The sequence below is a fragment of the Pseudonaja textilis genome, chromosome 1 (genome assembly GCF_049901715.1).
Source record: "Pseudonaja textilis isolate UNSWEBS1 chromosome 1, rPseTex1.2, whole genome shotgun sequence".
Taxonomy (NCBI): Eukaryota; Metazoa; Chordata; class Lepidosauria; order Squamata; family Elapidae; genus Pseudonaja; species Pseudonaja textilis.
This window is the reverse complement of record NC_141990.1, coordinates 146636435-146659278: the sequence shown is the minus strand read 5'-3', so window position 1 is coordinate 146659278 and position 22844 is coordinate 146636435. Positions and strand designations below refer to the sequence as shown.

Genomic DNA, 22844 nt, shown 5'->3' with positions numbered 1-22844 from the left:
GTTGTGGCACTTGGTGTGCACTCTAGTTGTAACACCAGAAGAGTTTTGGATTTATTTGGGGTCAGACTTCTCTCCTCCAGTCAATCCTGTTGTGGAATAACGTAACCTATTGAAAACTTGAAGAAAAACATTTTTGTGGGATACAGCCTCCAGGCTGTTGCTCTCACAACAATATTTAATATACAGGTAGTCCTTGACTTAGAACAGTTCAGTTAGCGACCGTTTCAAAGTTACAATGGCATTGAAAAAAGTGACATGACCAGGGGTGGGATTCAATTTTTTAAGCAACCGGTTCTGTGGGTGTGGCTTAGTTGGTGGGCATGGCTTGGTGGTCATGTGACTGGCTGGGTGTGGCCAACTCAATATCACTCACATCAAGGCATGCATCTCCTCGCCTGGCCGCTCGTGACTGTGGGGATGCTGCAACAGTCGTAAGTGTGAAAAATGGTCATAAGTCACTTTTTTTCAGTGCCATTGTAACTTTGAATGTCACTCCACACAAGCAAAGTACCAGCAAGGGTGGGTGCGGGGGGAATTCCAGATATGTTCCTGAAGCAGGAAGTCTAGTCCTGCCAAAAATGTAATAAGGGTTAATGGAGAGACAGTTTCTGTAAGCAACACCAGAATGTTTCCTTCCTGCCTTCCTTACAGGATTAGGCCAGTAATTTCTTCTAAAAACCGGTTCTCTGAACTGCTTAGAATGTTAACAACCCGTTCTAGCAAATAGGTGTGAACCTGTAGAATGCCACTCCTGGACAACCATTTTTCACACTCATGACCGTTGTAGCATCCTCATGGTTTTGTGATTTACATTCAGATGCTTGACATCTGGTTCATATTTATGACGGTTGCAGTGTCCCAGGGATCACGTATTCCCTTTTGCAACCTCCTGACAAGCAAAGCCAATTGGGAAATCCAGATTCACTTAACAACAGTTTGACTAATTAAGCAACTAACTGTTCACTTAACAATTGTTCCTCCAAACCAACCTTCCTTCTGTCCGTCCGTCCTTCCTTTCGTCCATCTGTCCGTCCGTCCATCCATCCATCCATCTTATTCTATTTTATATATCTAAAAGAGGTGTTGGAAAAAGAATAATAAAACCGTTTAAAAAATAGTATAAAAAATACACCCTACACCCTTTAAATGTTTGTTTAAAAAAGAAATATCATCACTTGTTGATGGAACTAATTAAAACTAAATAGATGAATAAATTCTAAGCATTGGAAAACTACTGATTTTAAGGCATATGCATTCAATTAGGTTGAAGTGCCTGACTTCAACTTTCAAAGCTGATGTTTTGTTTATTGTTACTAAATTTAAGGAAGTCAAAAGGATGAGAACAAAAGTGATTATAATAAGTTGTTGCTCCTGTTGTTATGACAACTGACTGCAGAAATTTTGGTGAACTTTGACAAATAATGCAGTCACGTTATCATCCTACAAACTCCTGTCTTTGGCTTTCTGAAAATAATTCTCGTATCTATGTAGAAGCAAATTCCATTGCACTTAAAATAAATTATTACAGCTAAAGAGGCATGGATGGCAACCTCAGCATTAGTCTTTTTAAGCAGCTAGAATATTCTATGTTGTTGCCAACGTTCAGTTGCCTGTAGGTCAACATTTGTTATTATTTGTTAACGTGATATTACAGCTGCCAGTTGTTTAGCTAAGTGTTGGCCTTCATGTGTACCACATACCAAAAACGTGGGATGTTGTAATATATTGCCATACAATAGTATCTTGGTACTTGACTACTTCAAAACTCGTTGAATTTGGTATTAGATGCATTTTGACAAACAAATGTCATTTGTTTGGTACTCAGTGCACTGCAAAAGGAAATGGGGACAGCTGTAGAGGGCAGACAGGAGGTCAGCCATGCTGGCAAGGTCGCTAACATAGGAAAGATAGGAAGTCCTTCCAGCCAGAAGTGGTGGTAAGTCACATGGTCTGTTTGGTACTGGTACTTTTAGTACTTGTCGCGCCCTTCCCAGAACCAATTAAGGACAAATACCAGGGTCTAGTATGTGTGTAGATCCCCAAGCAGTAATATGGCCTTTTGCGATCGACAGGTGGAAATTTTATCAATGCACAGATTTTTTAGTGCCATCCAAGATTTGTTAGTATGGCATCCAGTTTGTTAAAACCACTGGGACCACCACAACTGGTTTATGTCATAATTTTCAATTTTGATTTTCAGAACTTGATACTTTGTGATCTTCTCTAATTCCTCATTTTCTGTTCTACTATCCCCCTGGTATTGCCACAACTATTATCCATACTTTCTTTTCCACCACAATTATATCTGGTTTGTTATGAGCCAAGATTTTATCAGTCTATATTTGGAAATCCTACAGTATTTTAACCTCATTTTCAACTATTTCTTAAACTATATGTTCCTACCAATTTTTCACTATTGGAACATGATAATCTTTATGGTTCCAGTGAATCATTTGGGTGATTGTGTTACATTGTTTATAATTAATTTGTGTGATATGTTTGCCTGAGCTGAGTATATGGTCTACTGTTTGTTCTACTTTTTTTTTGCACAAATTACGCTTTGAATCATTTGATGATTTTTAAATTCTGGTCTTGATTGCATCCAGCCAAAATCAAATCTTCAGTTCCCTTTTTCAGGGTTCCAGTTAAAACTCATAGCCAGGTTTTATCTTTATTCACTTTCCCTTCCATCTTTTGTAGAAATAGACAGAAACACATAATTTTTTTTAATAAATTGAAGGTGTCTTCTCTCAATAGGAGGAAAAAAAGATTTTCTTTTTATCTTCTAAAATACTCTGTGCCATATCCAAAAACAAAGTTTTGAATTCCATTGTGCCATTCTATCTGAGAAGGGCTTTTGATCCAGCAAAATATTGCTAAATAATCTGTATTTCCTAGTCAGGTCTAGTTTCTACATTCTGAATACCCATCCATCAGAGAAAAGAGCTAAAATATTTGAGAGTACTTGGTTTTTTTTTTTAAAGAAGTTAAAGTAACGCTAGATTAACCTTTCTTGCTTGCCCCAGTTCTCTACCCTTGTTTCCCTTTTCTGACAATCTTTCTCATTCCTCCATACATGCGCTCCCATTTTCTGCGTCTGCTCAGTATCTTTGCTCTTTATTGCTTTTTCTGCCTAATCCATTCAATATCTTGTGCTCTTGCCCACCTCTCACACTCCTTTATACCCAGACTGCTTGCTTCCTTGCCTTGGACTATCCTCCTCATCGCTCTAACTTCATCTCCAAGATCCAGCTGCCTTTTCCCCTTCCCGCCTTCCTCATTCCAGGATCTAGACTTCCTCCTTTTACAGTGGTATTAGAATTAGGCTTTTTGCAGGGGGTCAACAACGGAGAGGTTAGGCTCCAAGATGTATGGCTGTAGTAATATTAACCTTATCAGACGAGACAGGAGAGGTATGCTCTAGGTCCCATTTATTGAGCAAATGCCATATGGAGAGGACCCGGGGTGGCACCTACCCTACAGAACATCCATAGCACCTACCCTACAGAACATCATCCATCCCAGAAACCAGATTGGCCCAAACCCTACTGGCCTTTCATAAGAACTCAAAGAAGTGAGTTTGCCATTGGATTGGGGTTCTAACTATGCGGTAGAGCGGCCATGTTGATTGTTGTTGTTGGTTTTTCTATCTTGGCTGACAGTTGTGTCCTATTGTTAACCTACATGATTTGTACATAATTTTTGATTATTATGAGCTGATCTGATTCATGTATTTGAGATGGGCTTCTATAAAAATGAAATAAATAGGATGGTAGCAGTGCACAGGAGATAGAAAGTATGCTTGTGTGCATGTGACCAGGGGTGGGATTCTACCGGTTCTGTCCACTTCTGTAGAACCGGTTGCTCTTAAAAGCAGCTAACAGAGAGCATACATAGAACCGGTTCTATGTCTGCTGCTCTTTTGGCCCACCCACCCGCCCGGGCTCTTACCTGACCTTTATTTCCTGCGTTTTCAACCGCAGCTGCTTTGTGCGACACAGCTGCGGTTGAAAAAGCAGGGAAAAAGGGCTTTTCCAACCACTGCGCACTTACACGCAGCGCTGCTCAGCTGTCCGGGCAGCTCAGCAGGTCGTAAATGGCACACATGCGATGCAGAGCGACAGAACCAGTAGTTATACCAGTCGTCTCCCATCCCTGCATGTGACTATGTTGGATAACAAGAAAAGAGACTCAGGAACAATTTTCCCTGTGCCCTTTTGGCTCACTCAACCCAATGCATGCTACTGGTTATGGGGATAAAATTGAGGGGACTCCCTTATAGACCATTGTGAGTTCTCAGTCAGTGAAAAGGTGAGACACAGAACCACAAAGAAATAAAATGTTCATATTGTATAATTATTTTCTTCAGGGTTTCTTCAGGGTTTTTAATTCACAATCCTAGCATTTTCATCTAGGTCTTAAAGATGTGAGATTCCCGTGTGCTACTTTTTGTACTGTGCCAAATCGCTTTTTTACCATAGGCAAAAACCCTATAAATTACATAGAGCAAGTTGCAAAAAAGGAATATGTTACACTGCACTGGTTAACATAGAGCGGTCACAGTGCGAAATAGTGTAATCGCCTCTGTGAACAGTTTCTATGGCCCTTAACATGTAAGCCCCCAAATTTCTAATTGCCACAACAAAAGAAGTCACACTGTGAGAAAAGCATCATTCGCTCCTCTTCACAATCTAGATGAGAAGACTCCATACTTTATGGATTTTTTTTTCCTGCCTCTTCTATGTTCTTCTAGAACAGGGGTGTCAAACCGGCAGCCCGCGTGCTGGATGTGTCACGTGCAGGCCACGCCCACTCCAACTCCACAAAGGGGAAGAAACGTGACGTGTCACATCATGGCAACGTGACACCCGTGTTCTAGAAGGTGATCAATCTAGAACTTTCAGAACTTGTAGGAGGCAGCAAAAATTGTTCCCCTTCTGTTACCTAAGACTAACTTTTCTGGATAATGAAGGGGTTCTTTTTTACAGATACAACCTCTGCAACCTAAAGAAAAGGTATGCAGATTGAATCTATAGAGAAAATAATACATTACAGTTCAGGTAATTGGCTTCCTTCCAGCTTATCCTTTCGCGCCTAGGCAAAACCAGTTTTATCAGACATCCTATTTGGCTGCACAATTGTGGAGGGCTGATGGTTTAATGAGTAAGTTTTAAGGATGCTGTAATTTTGATTTGAATTTTTTTGACTCTGTTTTTCTGATTCTCCTTTGGATGGAAACACAGATTTAGCTTAAGCAGAGAAACCAGGGCCAGGCAATGCCAGAGTCAGACTTTTTTTTTTTTTAAAGGCATATATTATATAGGGTAATCTCATCTATATGTTTTAATACTCTGAGGATTGCTGTCAAGCATAAGCCTCTGGAACTGGCGTTTGGGGATTTGAAGGAGCGCTCCAGAGCAACAAAAACTACAAGATTTCCAAAATCTACTGAATTACAAAATTGTCTTGGGAAGAGCTTATCGTTGACTCAGTCTAGGATTATATAACTTCATCACTGCATCCTTTTTTTTTTTTGCATCTCCTCCTTTGTCTGCAGCAAAAAAAGTTATACTTTTCAATATAAAAAGATAGTTTTGGTCAAACAGACATATTCGAAGCTGGAAGGCAAGTACGACAAACTGAAAGGGTTTTATTTTCCCCTCTCTTCTTGTCCTACCTGTCACCCTACAGCTTCTGAGAAGCAATTGTTTTGGGGAAAAAACCCTCACAAATCCTAAAAAAGATCAAAAAGCCCAAGGGATCACATTCAAAACAAATGGAACAGAACCATTGCAGGATCTACTGCTTTCGTGGAAATGACAACAGTAGCGTTGGGCCATTGTAAGGCAAGCAGTTTTGTATGGTATGTGCATATGACAGCACAATATATACGAAAAAGACAGAGCTTAGAGCAAAATCTTGCAGAGTTCAGGGCAAAATACTTAACACACTACATACATAAACACACACACACACACACACACACTCCCCAATACCACTGGGGGGGGGACATATTCACAGAGCACTTTTGAAAATACAATATTTCATCTTTACGACACTTTTTTAATGATTACTTTTTTTTACTGGTGTTTCCAAAAGTCTGTGTCGTAGAAACCAATTATCTGTCTGTCTGCCTGCCTATCGTCTTCCATTTTGAAGCTATGACTATGTATTTCCGGCCTAAGGTTGAAGCTGTCCATTGCTTTCAGTAGATTGTATAGATTTAAAATTCCTGCTTATTCTTGCTTGCTTGCAATTAATTGGTGCACCCAGCTGTATATCCTATGGAGGTTCTCAATCATTTGGGACACTCAATTTTAATTTGTGCCCATTAATAACATGGACATTGAATAAAATCAAACAAAAGGATGGATTAAGAGCAATGATTTTCATCTGCAGAATAATAATGTGCCTGCAATATGTTTTTTTTTGAATTATCATAGAACATCTTGTTAGAACACTTTCTACATTAACGGGCAGTAGATTTAAAAAAAACCAAACCTATGGGGATGAATGATGAGATACTTGTATATACTTACTTTTTAAAAGAATTATTTCCTCTCATTGATTTTTTTTTCCCTCTAAAATATTTTCATTAAAATGAGAAATACGTTACTTGGATGTATGGTTTAATGTTAGCCAGACTGTTAAAAAAATGTTATTTCTCAGCTATGACTACATAGTATTTACATAAACATTTGGAAATAGACTCCTGTTTTAAGAAAAAAAAGGGCATCCTCAAGAAAGGCATAAAAATACAGAATTATTTGTTTAACGCTAGGTCTTCCTGGGGCAAAGCAGTTAATTACTTACTTCATTACAGTCTATGGAAATACAGTGGTTTTAGAGGCGAAGCTGTTTTTCATCTCCTCTTTGTTACACGGTGAGACAGCTGTTCTTACGACAGATCCATTATAGCTTATCACCAGAGGACAGACCAGGAACATCACACCATGAAATATGCCTCTTGTCACCACCAGCCAGAACAAATGCTGGGACTCCTCGGAAAGGAAAAGATCTGCTTTTGGAGAGAAGTGGACATTAACTCAAATAGATTGGCTTCATTGATTTTAATGTACAAGGAATTACTATGACACAAAAGCAAGCCATAACTCCCAGCGGTAATATGGATTTCTCCCAGGTGCCCCTTCTTCGGCGTTAATGTAGTTAATTAGCATCAAGGAAGGAAGGGTTTGAATGATAAAGAGTCATTCCTGGTTTTCCTTTGTACAATGAACAGGCTACTTTCCAAAGTCACTACTTTAGGAAATACGGTGCCATTTTTTAGAATCGGTATTCCCAGTGAGCCTCCATCGGGAAATAATGCTGGTGTTGACAAGGGGATATGGATATGATTATTACTTATTTGCAGTCCCAGATCAATGAGGTGGCTACAATGAGCCATCTGCTTCCAAACATAGTGACACTCTTGCCTATGAGGCCAAAGTAAAGATTGTGCAGCTCACTTGGCTTGTAAGGAGAAAGTTCTTACAGTGAGGACAGTTGACTAGTGGAACCGCTTGCCGTCAGACGTTGTGGGTGCTTCACTACTGGAGGCTTTTAAGATGAGACTGGAGAGTCACGTATCTGAAAAGGCTTGAGCGGGGGGATAAGACTAGAAGACCCTTGAAGGTCCCTTCCAGCTCTATTCTGATGGATTGAATTGCTGAGGAAGCCCTTCATATTTTCCTAGAGAGGGTGGCTGGACATGCCAGTATCCAACCAATCCAATATCCATGCATAGAAATTAGAGATTCTATAGAAGTCTCTTGGGAATACGAGATTGTTTTTTAAAGAGTCTTATAGCCCTAAGACCATGATTAAGCATTCTCCTAGTAAGGATGAACTTAATAGACCTTTGTTGTAAGAAGGGAAGAAAATGTAGCTGGTGGTATAGTATCCTTCCATAATAGATAACAAATTAATTGCCTGTTAGTATATAGAGCTCTCTAACTCTGTACCTTCTATCTCTACCTGTGCTTTAATAATGCATTTTAAATACCTCAAATACTACAATACTTCTTGCATATAGAATGAGAGCCGTACTGGCTGTGATAATTGCCAGTACTTTCAGTTTCTAATTACACATTGATTACCTGGGCTTGGTTTCTTCTTGGAGGAGAAATTGTAATTTCCATCTGGGCCCTGTATTATCTCCATTTTTCTCTATGAATAATAAGCTGAACGTGACTTAAGTCTTTTTGGAAATTGCCAATTGCCTGCCAAATTGTTGAAAACTGGAAGACAAGATTTACTCTTGCCCTTACATAGAGGTCTCTAACAGCTGGCCTGAATAAGTATCAACAAAAGTCCACTTCATCTACCAGAAGGCTTTTACATACCTATTTTGGCTCAGGAAGGAAGGAAAGAGCCTGGAACATTAGGAATAGGAAGGGATACTGGTTTTGTAACACATGAAGAACAATCGTGCCTCAGAGAAAAACGGTGGTTTTGTATGCAGAGCCACTTTATGTCACCAAAGGATGATCTTTGCTCAGACAACCAGAGGGGATCTCCTAGCTTTAAAAAAAAAAAAAAGTGAGGTTCTGCCACAGAGGAGGGAGAGAAAACATTAAAGCTGCAGTTAGATTTGAGCCACACATTTGCACTTGGAAGGCTGATGCCTCCTGGGTGCTTCAGGGGCTCATTAAATTATGAAGCACTTCATTGTCAATCATGCTGTTCCATGCTGTGATAAATATGAGTGGCCCAGAACTGACCCATTAAGGGGAGACAAGTACAGAATGAAACATATTCGTATCAAAGGATATCTATCTGCTTCCAAGACAAATGGAACCATGCTTATAACTTTCTCTATTGTTTTAGAGTTTACTGATACAAAAGTAATGACATGGATTCCAAATGGTAGATAGTAGCAATTGCTACAAAAGGTGGAGAGGTCAAAGAGTTTTGGCTTTGGTTATGCTGACCATTTCATAGTGCGAGCCAAACGCTGGAAGATCGCCAGCTAAGACCAGGTTTTCCTCATTAGAATCCTCTTTACTGTAGTTTGCTTAACCCAAATTTAGCCAGAGATCAGAGGCCAAGTAGAAAGCCTGCAGGCCAAGAGTTCTAGAGAACAAACTGGATAGCCTTAGAACATGGGTGTCAAACTCACATTGCAGTCACATGACATTTCATGATGTTTTTTTTTCCCTGGAGTGGACATCGCCTGCGTGTGGCGCATCTGGCCCACCAGCCACCAGTTTGACACCCCTGCCTTAGAAGATCACCCATTTGCGGTTGGTTTTATTACAAGCAGATGAATTGTATTGCTATGATCTAGAGTAGTAATAAATATGCACCTATCTCAGTGAGCATATGCAAGTGTTAAAGTAATCAGAATTGTGGAATGCTTTTCCTATTATTGTATTAATAGCCACCCAAACTATTTTAGCTTTTTAGTTATCCTATGTTCTTTGACAACACCGATAAGCAATGGCTCACTGGGGATGGAAATACCTCAGGCATAATAACTATATGCTGTATAATCATGTCAGTCTCCCCATTCCTAGATCAAGGTAAAGTTCCCCTTGCATATACAAACTAGTCGTTTCTGGCTCTAGCGGGTGGTGCTCATCTCCGTTACAAAGCCGAAGAGCCAGTGTTTCCGAAGATGTCTCCGTGGTCATTTGGCCAGCATGACTAAATGCCGAAGGCACGCAGAACGCTGTACACCTTCCCACCAAAGTGGTTCCTATCTTTCTACTTGCATTTTTACAGGCTTTCGAACTCCTAGGTTGGCAGAAGCTGGGACAAGTAACGGGAGCTCACACCGTTACACGGTGCTAGGGTTTCGAAACGCTGAATTGCCGACCTTTCTGATTGACAAGCTCAGCATCTTAGCCATTGAGCCACCACGTCTAGGTTCCTAGGTAAACCAGACTACAAAATCAATTCCAGGGGAAGGTTAAAACTATTTTGATTGAGATGGGCTGTATTAACCGAATCGTGCCAGTTTGATTATACTGTACCTTCTTCCTCTTCTTACAGTTAAGTGAATTAGGAAGGTGTCTGCCTGAACATTGTCCACGCACTGTTTTGTTGTTCTGAACTTTAAACACATTTCATCCCCTTTTGCTTAGGTAATGATTTCTGCTCATCTTCATCAGGGCCGCCTTCTTTACTCTCCACTATACACGATGTAGATATTTTCCATGCTTTCTTTATTCCGAAGGGCGTTCATTCTGTTTGGAGCGGGCTTCCACTCCATGCTCTGGTGGTTTGTTACATCTTTTGAATGCCAGGGACAGGAGAAGGAAGTCATTCAGATTGCATTGTATGCAATGTAGCAAATTCTTATTTCCTTGAACCGGCTTATTTATGGTTGAATAGTCTTTTTTTTTTTTTTCAAAAGGCTGCGTTTTGGTTCTCCAACCAAATGGAAATTTTAATATAAATTACTGGAAAAGAGTAATGATGACCTCACATGGGAGGTGGGCATGAAATGCATCTAAAAAAACTGCGGTGTTACAATAGCTATGTTATTGTGTATTTATTGTATTGTAACATCACATCACATCATGCTATGCTAACATTACATTACATTACATTACATTACATTACATTACATTATCTAGAATACAGAATAACAGAGTTGGAAGGGACCTTGGAGATCTTCTAGTCCAACCCACTGCTTATATTACATTACATTACTATGCTGTACTGTACTATGCTATTAATTGCTATGCTAATGCAATGCTATGCTATACAATACTGTACTGTACTACACTACATTACACTATACTATATGCTGTATAGGAAAGACATATATACACACTAAATGAATTGAGAAACTTATTCTGTACCCAAGTATGTTACAGTGAATAAAAAAACAGTGAATTCCCTTACTCATAGGTAAGAAGAATAAAATAAAGGATTGTTCTAAAACAATACACTTTGCATTCTGTTATATGAGATTTTTCTCTGATGGCAAGCTACTGTACAGTGGCCTGAGCCACAACCAAAGCAGAGGATGCCCTGCTGAGCATACAGTGTCAAGTCACCAATTTCATTTTGCCATGACCAAATTAATTCCAAGCGAACTAGAATAAGATTAAATATTGTAAGTCCTTAACAATGTCATTCTGTACTCACTCACTGAGAACTAAGTTACAGTTCAGCATTGTCTTACTCCTCTACAAGCATGAGACTTGAGCCTCACTCAAGTCTTGAATGAGACCTTACATATGTGCAACTGGTTGCAAGCCCTATTAATTGCAAAGGTTTCCTTTTGTGAGCAGGCATGCTTAAACGGTATTAAGTTAGGTTGCAAATCAAAGCTTGTTATGTAAACAATACACAGGTCCTGTTTTGTTTTATTACTACTCATCTGAATGGTCTGGTTGAACCAACTTCTAATAGGCTCTATGAGACAAGAACTCATATCAGATCTTACTGAGGCTCACACTATCTCTGACTGATGCCTCTGCTCTTTTATTTGAGATGCATGCTAGTCATTGCATTGTATTTATACAAGGACAGTTTTCATAAAAGTCTCCTTCCCAGACGTTTAAGACTTCAGAGTTTCTATAATTATTACACGATGATCATATCCACTAAATTATTTCTATATCCTTGTTCCATTGTTATCTACTCCAAAGCTGCATATTAAGTTATATTTAGTATTGAAACACAGCGTAACTCATTTTTTGTCAGTATTATTCAACAGTCATCACTATCATCGTTATTAATAGTCAAGGGCACAAGAGAGAAACTTTTTAACTTAAACAAATAGCCCTAAGTGAAGGAAGCAGAAAATCGATAATTTTATTTGAATTTATTTGTTTGTTTATGTGTGTATCTGTGGATTCATCTATTGTTGCAGCCCACTAGAACTCAAAGTACAGATATTACGGGGAATATGTGTACATGGAGAGACAGTTTGATGCAGTGGTTAAGGCACCAGACTAGAAACTGGGGAATTGTGAATTCTAGTCCTGCTTAGGCTGGGTGGTTTCAAGTCGATCATTTTTTTTCAGCCCTAGAAAGAAGGCAGTGGCAAATCATTTCTGGAAAAATGTTGCCCAGAAAATTGTAGGGAGTTTTCCAGGTACACTCTCCAAGAGTCAAGACTGATTCAAAGGCACCCCCGGATATATACACGACCTACTAAAAGAGCAAGATTTTTACCATCTTCTGAGGATCAATGGAATGTATTCTTGCTTAAGGAAGTAGGTTGTTCCGTAAGAGAGGAGCTGTATTATAGGAACCGCTCTTCCAAGGTGAGCCCCATGAGTAGATGGTTCCTGGCCATCTAGGTTAGATAGGCAGTTTCTTTCTGGGAAAGATATTGATGTTAAGGACACTATTCAAACTATGAATGCAGTGAAATAGAAGGGTGGAAATGCTAGCCACAGTGTTGTGTCACCTCCATTCTTACTGAAAGTCACGGGTAGCCATGAAGTTCATTTGAGTTTGCTTGCTCCAAGAATGATTGGCTGGAATCCTATTTAACTATAAACTGTGTACAGTTTATCCAAACAGAATTACATTTACGAACGACTTAATATGAGTCATGAATTGATTAACAACAGACCCCGCCCTCTTCTCCTCCTTGCATCATATTCCCTCCCCCTATCTTTTTAGCAAGGTTAATTTTATATATATATATATATATATATATATTTTCTTAAGTTTTCGCGGGTACTTACATGTATGGCATTCAGCTTTGTTCAGGTATTTTCCCATGTCATTGTAGTTGTGCTTTTAAAGTTGTAGCAATGTTTCAGCAGAATCTCATCTGCCATCATCAGGCTTCTATATATATCTCTTTGGTTATTCGGGTTTTCTCCCGCATAAGATTGGAAGTATCTAGGTGACGTTTCGATGAAGTCTCATTCATCATCTTCAGGCTTGTTTCTTCAGCTTTGTGCTGAAGAATATATATATATATATATATATATTACCAGTAAATTATGCAGTTTTAACTTTTAATATTGTAAAGCCATCCAAAATGACCCTGGGCGCCTAATAAATTTTACAAATAAATAAATAAAATAAATAAATATACCGAATCAGATCACTGCTCTAATTAGCCAATGAGCAGTCTTGGATAAAAAATCTTGTTATCGGTGTTATTGGTCAGATGTGCAGTACCTTTGGAACTCTAAATATTATTATAGGGTAACTTCCATCCAGAAGTATCCACAAGGAAGGTCAAGAGCATCAAAATGATGGACAAGACTGGCAATCAAAGTCCTGTCCTTTGAAATGTGGGTCTCCTGTATCACATAAAAAGGGATAGAGCTTTCAGTGTCTGGTCACACCTGCAATTTTGATATTGTTGGCCTCCTCTGCAGACACCCCTGGTCCCACCCTTCCTGATCTTTATGCAGGATGCCAAGATAATTTTCTATAACTGCATGTTATTTACGCTTTGATCTTTAAGAAACTAAAATTCTTCTTGATGAAGTCAAAATAAAATTTTGATCAAATTGAAAAGAAAGTTTAAAACTAGTTTGAGATATTATAGACTTAGACTTACATACTGCTTTGTAGTGCTTTACAGCTCTGTCTAAGCGGTTTACAGAGTCAATCTATTGCCCCTAACAATCTGGGTCCTCATTTTACTCACCTCGGAAGGATGGAAGGCTGAGTCGACCTTGAGCCTGGTGGGATTTGAACTGCCAAATTGTAGGCAGCTGGCTGCAGAAGTATTTTGCAATACTGCACTCTAACCACTGCGCCATGGCAGTGCAGAAAAATCTCTTTCTCTCTCCCTCCCTCCCTCCCTCTCTTTCTCCCCTGTTTATGGAAGAAATACCAGTAATGCACCATTTGTTTAGTTATTCCTTTCCATAGAACGACCTACAGAAGTGAATCACAATCTATCTACTTATTCTATCAGTAGATCGATTTCTCTCTCTCTCAATATCCTAGGAAGTAATGTTAAATTCCTAGGTTAACATCAAATGGTAATTCCTTATGAGAGTATTGTTGATGACAGAGTTACTGAGAGCATGCAATGATGCACCTTGAGGTGAAATGACATTTTGTCCCCAAATTTTTCCACCTGATAAAAGGATATAACGGACTGTCCCTGTATTCTTTTCAATGTTGCTGAAATGACTCTGCTGAATGGTTTTATCGCTGTGGCATTAAATCAAAGGCAGCCTTTAATCAAAAGCTATCTTCTGTTCCCAGACCATCGTTAGAGGAAATAAACCTTGCAGGGATGCTTCAATCAATGGCTTGCTAGAAGAATTTGACAATATCTCCGTGACCCGTTCCAACTCACTTCGGAAGGAGAGTCCTCCCACGCCTCACCTGAGATCCTCCAACCATCTAGAAATCCACCAGCAAGAAAATGGCTTTGTCACCTATTCCCAGTATTCCAGCGAGTCAGAAACAGGGACTGATTTCTTTGTCGAAAGGTACAGAGACAGATGCCTTCGTGGGGAAGAAGCAGATAGATATTCCCAAGGGAGCTGTGCTGTGAAGCAAAATGGACACCTGGCCAAGCTGAAACCCAGTGAGATGTATTTTTCTGAAGCCAAGCCTTTGAAGTCTGACATCTCTAGATTCTTACCAGATTATCGCACTTCCTTGGAAACAAAAAGTAAACTGAATGAGTACGGTGGCCTGAAGCTGGAATATCAGAGGGCGCCTAGTCATTCTTCTTTGGATTATAAAGAGCCTTTTCATTATGCTCTCTCTAGAACTTCTCTTCACAGTCAATACTCCAGAGAAGGACTAGAATACAGTGACAGTGAGTGGTCCAAGGATGAGTACGACAAAAGACCAAAATCCTCCTATGTGAGCCAGGCAAGTCCTCAACCAGCAATGAGGCAAAGGTCAAGGTCAGGGTCTGGCCTTCAAGAGCCAATCCTGCCCTATGGAGCAAGTGCTTTTAAGTCCAGTCAGCAAGGGTATTCCTACAGCTCCTACACCTACCCGCGATTGTCGGAAACAACAGCAGGCGTTCCAAAGGTAAATTTATATAGGTCCACATTTTCAACCTTATTATAATTTCAGTATTTTAAACACGTTGTTTTCCTTTGGTTATCACCGCAGTGCCTCAGTCCCAAAGAGGGTTTGTCTCCCAGAAAACTGACATGAGTTAACATGAAAGTTTTCTCATTTTAAATCCTTGTCATTGTGGTATAATGAACAGAATGCAGTATTCCTGCTTTTTTCCAAATATGGAACAGAAGTCAAATCAAATTAATACAGGTACTAAGTAGAAATATCTAGTTGATAGGCTAGATATGATAAGCAATAGAAATATATGGAACAAGTCCATTTCTAGGAATTTTCTCATATTTTTTCCTTGTGGATTAATAGCTTCCTGGCACTTCAGATATCCCTGTGTTGTTTCCAGTTATACATGCCAATATGTATATGATTAAATGCTTTTTAAGCTACCTATTTTTCAAATTGCTGCAGGCTTAGTTGTGCATCTTAGTTTATGTTTGGATGAGGTTTAAGACGCAGATGATACATAATGTATGTTTCATAAAGAGTTGAAATATTCAACTGGCTTGAATCAAAGTGACTACTCTTGTTTTCCCTCATACTTATTTCTTGGAAGCATTTGCACAAACTATCGTACATAAAATCATTTTCTTAGGAGAAAATAATCTGGATAAAATCAGAAAGAAGGTGGTTAACTTAGGGGAATTAGAAATGCAAATCTACTTGATTCCCACAATATCCCTTGTTATAGTAAGCACCCAATTGCCATAGCTAAATTGGCTGAATTGTTTAGTTTAGCTTGTAGATGCCAGATATGGCAAACATCCTGCTTTTTATGAGGCATTGTTCAATAGAGAAAAAAGGGGAAAGTTTCAGGGCACAGTCTTTTCCCCAAATAAATCTCATATTGGGATATCATTTTATAAAGTATCTGCTTTTTATTCTGTCTTGTCTGACAATTGCAACCAGTCTTTGATCAGGCTTCTACTCGGACTCAAATATGTGTGCAGGAATGAATCATGAATGAATGTTGAAATGAAATTAAGCTAGTGATGATATTTTGTGAGTTGTTAAACAATAGACAAGTCCCATACTTGTTCAGCTCATTAGTTAAGATTTGCTTGTCCTAGTCATTTTGGATTTTACTTTCCCCAAAAGATTCAACAATTCTACGCCTTCATCAATAAATCTACCCCTACATTTTCCAATAGATCATCATCGCCATCATACTGACACTTTTCTATTTTGAAACTAATTTTTCCTCACAAAATACTAGAAAAGGCCCAGACATTGTCATAGAATAAATGTTAAACCATGCACAATGAATATTTACTTTCTAGCACAAGCATATGTTTGCTGGTGATTTCTAAATTATCACTGTGTCCCTGTAAGCCAGGTAGATAAGACTATGGAAGAAGCTTTTCATGTTGTTATCTCATGTTATCTGAGTTAATACTATTGAACTCAATGGGATCTTTGCACAGCAAGAGCTGATTTATCAGATTCAGTCTAGGGCATTGTGAGCTGATGCCACCCCAAAGAATAATAAAAGGAATCTCATCTTCAGAGCAAAAACCCACAAAGTCTAGAGCAGGGGTGTCAAATTTGCAGTCCACGGGCTGAATGAGTCACGTGCTGGCCACACCCACTCCCGGTTTAGCGAAGGGGGAAAAAGTCACAATATGTCGTGACGCCGCGAATTTGACGCCCCTAGTCTAGAGCTAGCTAACTGTTTTCAAGTCAAGGGCTACATTTACTTTAGTGTGCCAGGACCTACACTCCAAAATTAAATACAGTTAAGGTATTTAACTCCCACTCCCCACTCCTATATGTCTAATAATTTCCCTTCCATCTCACAGAAAATGTGTTTGGTGGAAGCATCTTGGAGGGCTTTGTGGAATTGCTTGTGAAGTATTTGGTCAATCACTATCTATGGCCTGCAGTCTTACATGGAACAACTATGATAGAATTGCCAACCTGTTTCCAACATGGCTGCTCTGATACCTTCAGAAAATGCATGATCAGAGCGGAAAGCTGGCAGATTTACTTTTCTGATTGGAATTCAAAGAAGTACTTTCTTGTCAAAACTCAGCCCATGTATCTGGCTGCCATGGCTAATAACTCTTGATAGCACCAGACATATTCACCCTTGAGGTAGTTGACTAATTCCTTTTTAAAGCTGTCTAAGCCCACAGCAAGTCCCACATCATCAGCCAGCAAATCCCAGATCTTTGTCACGACTTGTTCAGGGCATTCGTTTTTTTAAGCTGTTTTAAGTCAGCTTCATGTTTCAGGTGAGCCTGCAATGGAAGTATACAAACCTAGCCATGTTTTATCCTGGGCAGTATAGCCAGTCAAAAAGAACACGCTTCTTTTTTTCTGTCAAGCCACAGAGGAAGTTGTGTGAACCCATTATGGAGGGAAAAAGCAGCAGTTAATTTCGTTTAATTGAACAAGTCAGCTTTGAGTGGAGTTGACATCTGTTGTCCATTTTTCAGTCCGTTGTGAAGAAATGTAATTTATACTGGCTAAATTTGTGGATGAGTGCCTCATTTGTGTTAGGATCTGCTAGGCTCATGTTACTTTGCGGGCCTCTCCCGCACCTTATTTCTTTGAGGTCTCTTAATCTCTTGCTTTTCTTGCTGTTTTCCTATCCATATTTTTTCCCTACCTAGCTCCAAAAAACCTGGAATTATTCAAGCACCAGGGCCCTATCCACTGCTTAGCAGGACCAATCTGGGCACCTCTACTCACAAGGACGTGCTGCTGAATTCTATGAGACTTACTTTGAGGGCAGCTTATGTAGAATTGCAAATGAGAAAGCCTTTGTGCCAAGGAGAATAAGCAGATGCATTTGAGCTCCTTTAACACCAAGCATGTTCCGCCTCACTGCTGTGACTTTGATGGATGTCTTGTCAGAATTTAATCTGCTTCATTGACCTGGATTTGAGAAAGTGATTCTTTTTCACTTTCCTTATCTTTTCCTTAGGCCAGTTTCATTCATTTCTATTTCTATTTTATACTTAGAAAGGTATATTAATTGTACGTGTTTGTCCGATTTCTAGCTCGTCGTGATCTTATCACTCCCAGTGGGATATAAATTCAATAAATATGGTACATGTTATTGACTGCAATGTTTTAGATATCTGTGCCCGGACCTTGTTAGGTTGTTTACAGTTTTTTTTTTTTACTGCATACATTACAGAAAATAACATGTGTAAAAAGTATGAATGAAAGTATCTTAACTGTAGCTTTTTATTTTTTTCCTGAAGACTTTCATGCAGAACAATTCTGACATTTATTAAACTACATGTCAGATCACTAATGGGCAGAGGGATTGATTTGATCATGGGATCCAAGAGTTAAGGCTTTTACAGAGGAGGCAGAAGGAACATAATCCAGTCTGTTCTCTATATTACAGTTTTCTTAAACTGCACAACCATTAATTTTTAAGGTACAGAACTGCATGTAATGCAATGGAGCCAGGTTGGAAAAAACCAGACCATTGCTTTATCTCTTCCAAAAAAAGTATAAATCACTGCCAAACAAAAATGCTGTATAATAGTATCCGAAGGTGTAGTCCAAAACCACATGACAGGGCAATCCTGCAAAAGCCAAAAGCATAAATATGTAACTTCTTTTGGATAAGGTGTCCTTTCCCACAGTCTTTGTTATTAAAGCAACAAAAAGTTGTAGTGACTTGCTGTGTGATCTATTTAAATATAGATTCCATCATATTTGCTCAGGATTATGCAGTGCAGGTTCAGGACCTTATTTTCTTCTTTTTGTAGTTTCCAGATTTCCACTTATGGTTACAGAGGGTAGTTTGGAAAGTAATGTCTAGGTAATATTTCATTGTGATGTCCCAAAGTAGGAGCTTTTGTTTAAAAATATCTAATTGTAGTATTCCCCTCCAACCCAGAACAGAATGATGCAAGCTAACTGACAGTGCTTAGTTTTCAATGTAGTGCTTTTCATTCATGGTGACAGAATCTGGGATCAAAAAAAGTATTGTAAGTAAATATTTTTGTTTATGGAACCAAGATACTCTGCCGCTTGAATCGTAGAGTTAGAATATTGTTCTAAAAGGTTATCAGCAGAGCAGCCATCAAGACTTCACTGCCTCTGGCAGTCAGCTTCATTTCTTCTAACTCAGATAAAATTCTTGGCCTGTCTTAGACTATTATTATTATTATTATTATTATTATTATTATTATCCTTTCACAAAATATTCTGAGCTCTTCCTAAAAGGTTGAATTGACGTACAATTCTCATATGCATCTATTTTTCATTTCCAATTTATTTATGCCTCAGAAATTTGCTACTCCAAGATATAGTTAGAGGATAATAGACATATTTATTTCGGTACTGATGAATGAACCGTCTTTAAAATAAAGTGGCCAACCTACCCATTGGTTTTAGCTTTCAGAACAGGTTCCGAGAGCCAGGGAAATCCTTTTCTCATCAAAACTTCCTAAGAAATTAAGAAGAAGAAGAAGGACCAATGAAGGCATCTCCAGGGGTGGTTAAACAGAGCCAATTCTTGTTGTGCGTCTCTTTTCCTGCGCTAGGCGGAACTCGGTTGTTCCCTCGCTGTGCAGCAACCCACGGAGATAAATTGATGCCGCAGCAGGCTTCCCCTATCGCTCCTCCCTTACAGCCTTAGCATAAAATGGTCAAACGAAGTTCCACTGCAGAATTCAATTTCACAGTTCAGTTGGGTCCTTGATTACACTGCCAAATTCAGATTAATGTGCATTTAACTAACATGGATCAGAGGACTTCTGGCTGGCAGCCAGCAGTGAAACTAGTAACTAAACTCTGAATGGAGCTTCTGTTTTGTCCACCCCTGCCTCACACTTTGCCACTGAAATTGATTGATTAAATAAATTCACTGCTATAATTATTTGCAATCGTGCTACATCATGAGTCTGTTTCTAAATTCCCCCACCCACCTACCCACCCACCCACCGTGGAGTTGCTACGAGCTTGCTTGCTTTGCACAATGCTGAAAATGACTCTTTTCGCAAAAGGCTTATTATTCTTTCCTCCCCCCCCCCCCTTTCTTTTTTGGAATCATTCATCTACATAGGTACATATTTGGGACTGTCAAGTATTAGCAGATTAAAAAAATGAGACAAGACTTGTAAAAAAAAGGGTGCGGGGGGGCGAAGAGACATAAAGATTGCGGCTTACTGAATTCTAAAAGTTCAGAAGCAAATTGGATTAAAAACAGTGTAAATATTGCTGTGGTACTTGCTTTGAAGAGTATGGCTCATATTTTTTTTTCCTCCCAAGACTGATTCTGATATAGATTAGAAAGAATCAATTTGGGTATTCTGAATAATCGTTTTTAGAAGATCATTTAGGAAATGGCAGCATCCTATTTTATATCTTTCTAAAATAATGCTGCTGTGTAAGAACTGAAGAAGGTGAGCTTCTTCTTTCTATTTCCATATTGTAAATTTTCTGCAGATATTCAGTCTTATTATCCTATATAAATTAATTCCAGAGTTAGCTATCAGTAAAAATTGTCAGTTGATTACCTTCACTGATTTTTATGGCAATCTCTGTGTGCTTATCAAGTTATATTAAGGTACTAGCTCTATACTCGTGCTTCACTATGAAACTATGTGATCGGGCCAGTGGTGGGATTCAATTTCTTCTTACTACCAGTTCTGCCGGCGTGGTTTGGTGGGCGTGGCAGGGGAAGGAGACTGTAAAATCTCCAGTCAGAGGTGGGATTTGCCGGTTCTCCAAACTACTCAAAATTTTTGCTACCGGTTCTCCGGAACTGGTCAGAACTGCTGAATACCACCTCTGGATTGGACTTAGTTTTGGGGGAGGAAAATAAGGGGAAAAATTGTGCCTCTGCCTACCAGCATCCATCGGTATTCATCTGGCTAGCGTTCTGTCAGTGGGTGAGAGAGTTGAGGGCTGTTTGGAAACTGAAATATGGAAAGTGAAGCTGTGTGAGCAAGGAGACAGCAAGGAGCCTGGTTGTAGCTTAGCTCAACTGTTCTGTACTAAAGCTGGTTGCTGCTCTGAAACTGAAACTCCTCTCTTCTGCTTGTGTTTTGCATTTGGAAGAGATTTCTTTTCAGGTGGAAAGGGGGAGTAGAACTCCTTAGCATCAGAGCATGTTAATAATAATATACGAAATACTAATGCTCTGATGGTCATTTCGGAAAATCCTTTCTTAGTGAGCACCGAGAAGCCAAGAGGAACATAAGTGCCAAATTTCAAGCTTGTAGGCTTTACGGTTCTGGAGATTTTGTGATGATGCATGACTGGTATTTCACTTATATATATATAGATTAAGATTACTAGGCTACCGTTAAGACTAGTAATAGTATCCACCAATTAAATATTTTTTTAAAAAAACCATCTGTAAATAAATATAGCTCGTATTTAACCCAGCAACTGCAAAGGTTGGAGGAAATGTCTTCCAAGCAGAGACCTGTAATTCCGATGACTTTCACTTTAAACAAAATCTATTGCCAGATCTTTGGGGTCGAGGTGGGGTCTGCTATAAACAACATAAGACTCCCTCTTGGTCATCCCCTAAGAAAAAAATATTTAAGCCATGGTTTCAAACCAACAAAAGCAACTTTACCACTTGCCTTAGGAAAACAATGCCAACCCAAATATATAGACAGTATCATGCAGGTAGAAGAAATAGGCAAGCTGTTGAAGTCCGTGAGATAATCTCCTTAATGCTCTGCAGACAGATTTGCCCAGATAGCAATTTACCCACAACCATCCCCTTAAAAGTACTGCACAGAACATTTCAAAAGAGCAGGAGGACATATGTAAACGATCCATCTCTCCTCCCCTTTCTTGCAAAATAAATGTCCACAGCAGTCTCTGCAAAAGTCTCCAGTAGCAGTTCCATTCTTTCCCTGGATGCTTAATCCCTTCTGGTTGGATCTTCTGCTGCCCAGCTTTGCAGGATACAGTCTGTTTCTGAACTCTTCAAGGGATCTTGATATGCACCAAGACAAATTCCTTGTGTGTCCAATCACACTTGGCCAATAAAGAATTCTAATCAATCAATCTATCTATCTACCTACCTACCTACCTACCTACCTACCTACCTACCTGCCATCCATCATCTATCTATCTATCTATCTACCTACCTACCTACCATCCATCATCTATCTATCTATCTACCTACCTACCTACCTACCTGCCATCCATCATCTATCTACCTACCTACCTACCATCCATCATCTATCTATCTATCTATCTATCTATCTATCTATCTATCTATCTATCTATCTATCTACTTATCTATCTACCTACTTATCTATCTATCTGTCTGTATGTCTGTCTGTCTATCTACCTACTTATCTATCTACCTACTTATCTATCATCTATTTACCTACCTACCTACCTATCATCCATCATCTATCTATCATCTATCTACCTACCTACTTATCTATCTACCTACTTATCTATCTATCATCTACCTACCTACCTACCTACCTACCTATCATCCATCATCTATCTATCTATCATCTGTCTGTCTGTCTATCTACCTACTTAGATAGGTATCTATCTTAGATAGATATCTATCTACCTACCTACCTACCTACCTACCTTCTCCAGTCAGATCTATTGTGCAATTTCCCTCATTGCTGATGCTTTCCCTTTACGGTCGGCCAAGTGACCAAACAATACTCCTGAATCCTTCATGCTGTCCAAGCTAACCCTAACCTGCAAGAACTAAAGCATGCAGTCACCAGGAATCAATACTGACATGAAAACCCAAGTGCACATTCCTGCACTCTAATATACTAGTATCTGGCAAAGTGGGGGTATTTTTTTTAAAGATAACTTGTTCTGTTTTGTGCTCTATGGGCATTCTACATGATCCTATTAGGGTTTTTTTTTTCATAATTTTTCTTAGTCTCATTTCCACTTCC

The 22844-nt window shown here is 39.1% G+C and overlaps 1 protein-coding gene across 4 annotated transcripts in view; it reads left to right on the top strand.

Annotated features, from left to right (window-relative positions):
- PAK5 (p21 (RAC1) activated kinase 5) overlaps positions 1-22844 on the top strand; it is a 126815-nt gene that overhangs the window by 78440 nt on the left and 25531 nt on the right. For all 4 annotated transcript variants that reach the window (XM_087919065.1, XM_026710345.2, XM_087919060.1 and 1 more), the window contains one exon: positions 14146-14931. In XM_087919065.1, the coding sequence (XP_087775191.1) occupies positions 14146-14931 (786 nt within the window). The remainder of the gene's footprint in view (positions 1-14145; positions 14932-22844) is intronic.